The sequence below is a fragment of the Volvox carteri genome (genome assembly GCF_000143455.1).
Source record: "Volvox carteri f. nagariensis unplaced genomic scaffold VOLCAscaffold_167, whole genome shotgun sequence".
NCBI lineage: Eukaryota > Viridiplantae > Chlorophyta > Chlorophyceae > Chlamydomonadales > Volvocaceae > Volvox > Volvox carteri.
The window spans coordinates 2728-5954 of NW_003307710.1; the positions used below are offsets into that span (position 1 = coordinate 2728).

Here is a 3227-nt window from a genome sequence, read left to right on the forward strand (position 1 = left end):
TAACAAATGGCTGACATATCTTGACGTCCTGTGTGCATGAGTGTGCGTGTGTATGCGTGTGTATGCGTGTATATGTGTGTGAGCGTGTGTGTATGTGTATATGTGTATGTATGTGTGTGTGTGTAAAAGCGAACCCATGTATTGAACACATATGTATGCGCGCGCGTGCATTACCTTAGGCTGGCGAGTTCGAGCTACGAGCACGTGTGCTGCCATCCGCCTCCATCTTGCGCTCGGCCACCGTCAATTGCGCGGCACTGTTCGGGATGAAGGTCAGTTCGTACATGTACGACACACGTACGACATTACATGGATATTTAGTAGTTCACTATTGCGCAGTGATGTGCATATGCTGTGAGCACGTCATAGTGGGAGAGAGCGGGGTGGGGTAACGGCTGCAGTAAAATTGCCGTAAAGGCCAAGCTGACTGACATGAGTGAAAAAATATTGTGAAGATATATATCTTGGCTTTAAATTCCTGAAAAGAAAAGGGTGACTTCGCAACTTGTTCAATCGTGCAATAAATGAGGCGCGCGCTGTCCGGAGCAATTAATATATATAACCCTAATCGCAGTTCCACAAAAACGCTAGAGCCTGAACGAACGAGCCTCTCCTCCCCCAGAAACCCAAATCGCCGTAATAGCTCCGAAAATAAATAAAAATTTCCTCCCAAATGTTTGAGGGATTTCAGGAACAGTAATATAATATCCGCATATATGCGCATGTGCACATGCTCATGCGTGCGGTGCCCTGCCGCCGCCGTGTCACGCCTCAGAAACTGAGCCGACCTTCTGCTGCTGCGGCCCGGGCTGGATCCGTTGGCTGACGTGGCGGTGTTGGCGGCTCCGGGGGGCGGTGCGGTGGCGGCGGTGTTCAAGGACGGACTACTGGCCAAGGCGCCGCTGCCGCCACGGTCGCACCCGCGTGGTTGGGATTGGGGGGAGATGAACCAGCGCCTGTTCTCCACTGCTACGGGCTTGTGAGAAAGGAGGGGCCTGGATGCACCTGGGTGCAGTGTATTTTATTTTTATTGGCGCCCTTGCGAAATAATGTGACTGGCTGGGGCCGGTGGCGTTTGGATGGTATATGTGTGCGCTGGACTTTGGGATTATGTTTTGTCCTCAGTAGTTTTTTTTTCTTTCGTGCTTCTGTGTGGGAGTAGAATCACGTCCTGTTGCTTTTTCTGTGTTGGATAATGTGCGAGAGGGATATGAACTTTCTCGAAGGTTCCTTTTGGCTGTAGATTCAAATAGGTGTCGGCCGAGCGAGGAGTCGGTCAAACGCTTTTCTTCACTGAAGGCTTTGTACTTACGTTCTTGCGTGCACCGATTAACATAGCAACAAGTAGTGGCATTCTGGTGCTCATTATGGTGATAGAACGCTGTGCTCAAGGCGTTATAAGTAATAACAACATGTCAAGCGCTACAGCTCCGGTGGTCCGCCTCGCAGCATGGGCTTTGGGAGATGCGATTGTTACAGTGGACCCCGAACGGGTCGAGTGCAGCGCCCATAGGAGCGCCTCCCGCACAACACTGTGGGCCTTATTCAAAAAGAACTCGGCCAGGCCGTACTAACTTCACTGGACACACGGCCTCAGTTAGTACGCTTAAACAGAAAGCCACGCTCATTCTTGCTCGGGTGGTGCTATCAACCAGGGGAAGACCGCGTCCCTCAAGTGCCGGCCTGCAAGATACAAGATCAATGATTTTAAGTAGGCAACGTTTCAAAGCCAAGCCAAGTTGGGCCCACCATACCAAGCCCAAGCTTGTAAACCAACATACCTGTCCTCAATCTCCTTCTTCAAACTTCAGCGCATGTTGCAGACCCGCATGCAGCTGCCGAGCCAGGCCCTCCTCCTTTTTCCGATGGCGATCGCGCACCTACATAAAGAGGACACCGCTACTTTCCATCCATGCAAAAACACTATTCATGCTGTAATCACCCAGATTTAAACTCACCAGCCCGTTGATGAAGTCCTGGCGTGCAGCTGGGGACATATACGCCGTGATGTACCAGTGTCTCCGATTGTCTGCCCAAAGGTGCTCGATTAGGTCCCCGAATGTGAGCCCCAGTCCAGGCATGTAGCGTGAGTTGCAGCGGACATTGCACTCAGGCTTGTGTGGTCGGATGTGCCATGGTCCGATGGCGAAGGGCAGACCAGCAGGCAAGTCCAGCTCCTCATAGATCCTGTGGAAAACAAGGCAACAGATATTCAGCTTCTTCGCAGGGGAAAAGCTTAACTCAAGTTAAAATCTGAAAGGGACTAAACTCCCAAACCCTGACCAACCCCAGGGATGGATATAAAATGGAGACCTCAGCCTGTCAACTCAGGTTAACTTGAGCATGTGCACATTGTGTCCCCAGAAAGCTTACCTCTTGTAGTAGCCCTCAAACTTGCACGCGACATCCAGGAACACTGCCTTGACAGATGCCAGATCCATCCTCTGCTTCAGAGCTTCCAGCAGCACCTCGTAGTACACAAAGTCCTCCTCTGTATGCAGGCTCACCATGGCCGGGACGAAGCCATGCCTACAAGCAAATGCTGCGACACCAAGGCGATCATAGTTTGCAGCACGCCGCCCGAAGACCTTTGCAGCTTTGAACTTAGAGCAAGAAACAGCATCTGGGTCCGCCATCTTTCCACGCTCCTTCAGGCGCTCCATCACCAACTTCTCCGAGATAAACAAATCACCAGCCGCGAGGGGTTGCAGGTCGAGGGAGCCACTGGCCGCAGCCTTAAAGTGCCGAAGGCCCAGGCATGCGTCGCCTGACACAGCAACACACTGCCGCCAGCAAGCAGGGCAGTCCATCCAGCGGCCACCACCAGCTGCTGCTACTGCACCAGCAGCAGCATCCGAGGTACTGGCTCCTCTGGTGGCATTGCTAGGCTCCAAGGCAAGGATGTCATCTACACCCAGGAGCTCACAGGTTCGCATCAGGCTCTGTACCCTGTCCCAATGGGCGGCCGCGGTTCCAACTGCATCTGCGATGCCTGCTGGGGTGGGAAGCCCATTAATCGCGTGTTGACGCTGGAGCATCTTGGAGTATGCTGAGGCTGAGCATGGACTCTCTGCACGCAGGAAGCAGACCTGCTGCATCAGCCCCCAGTCAAACCAGGCGACGGGCCGGTCTGGTGTGCTTGGAAAGCACCCAATCTCCAGAGGGTGAACTTGCCGAACAAACGGCAGCTGGGCTGGGCAGTGGCGGCACCTGAAGCATGGATATGG

General features: G+C 53.2%; 1 protein-coding gene across 1 annotated transcript in view; it reads left to right on the forward strand.

The window, feature by feature from the left end:
- VOLCADRAFT_108588 (uncharacterized protein) overlaps window positions 1-1292 on the forward strand; it is a gene marked incomplete at its 5' end in the record, with an annotated part of 2892 nt that extends 1600 nt beyond the window's left edge. The window contains 3 exons of the mRNA XM_002959342.1: window positions 180-272; window positions 776-891; window positions 964-1292. Of these exons, the coding sequence (XP_002959388.1) occupies window positions 180-272; window positions 776-826 (144 nt within the window). The 3' untranslated portion in view covers window positions 827-891; window positions 964-1292. The remainder of the gene's footprint in view (window positions 1-179; window positions 273-775; window positions 892-963) is intronic.
- Window positions 1293-3227: the final 1935 nt, after the last annotated feature.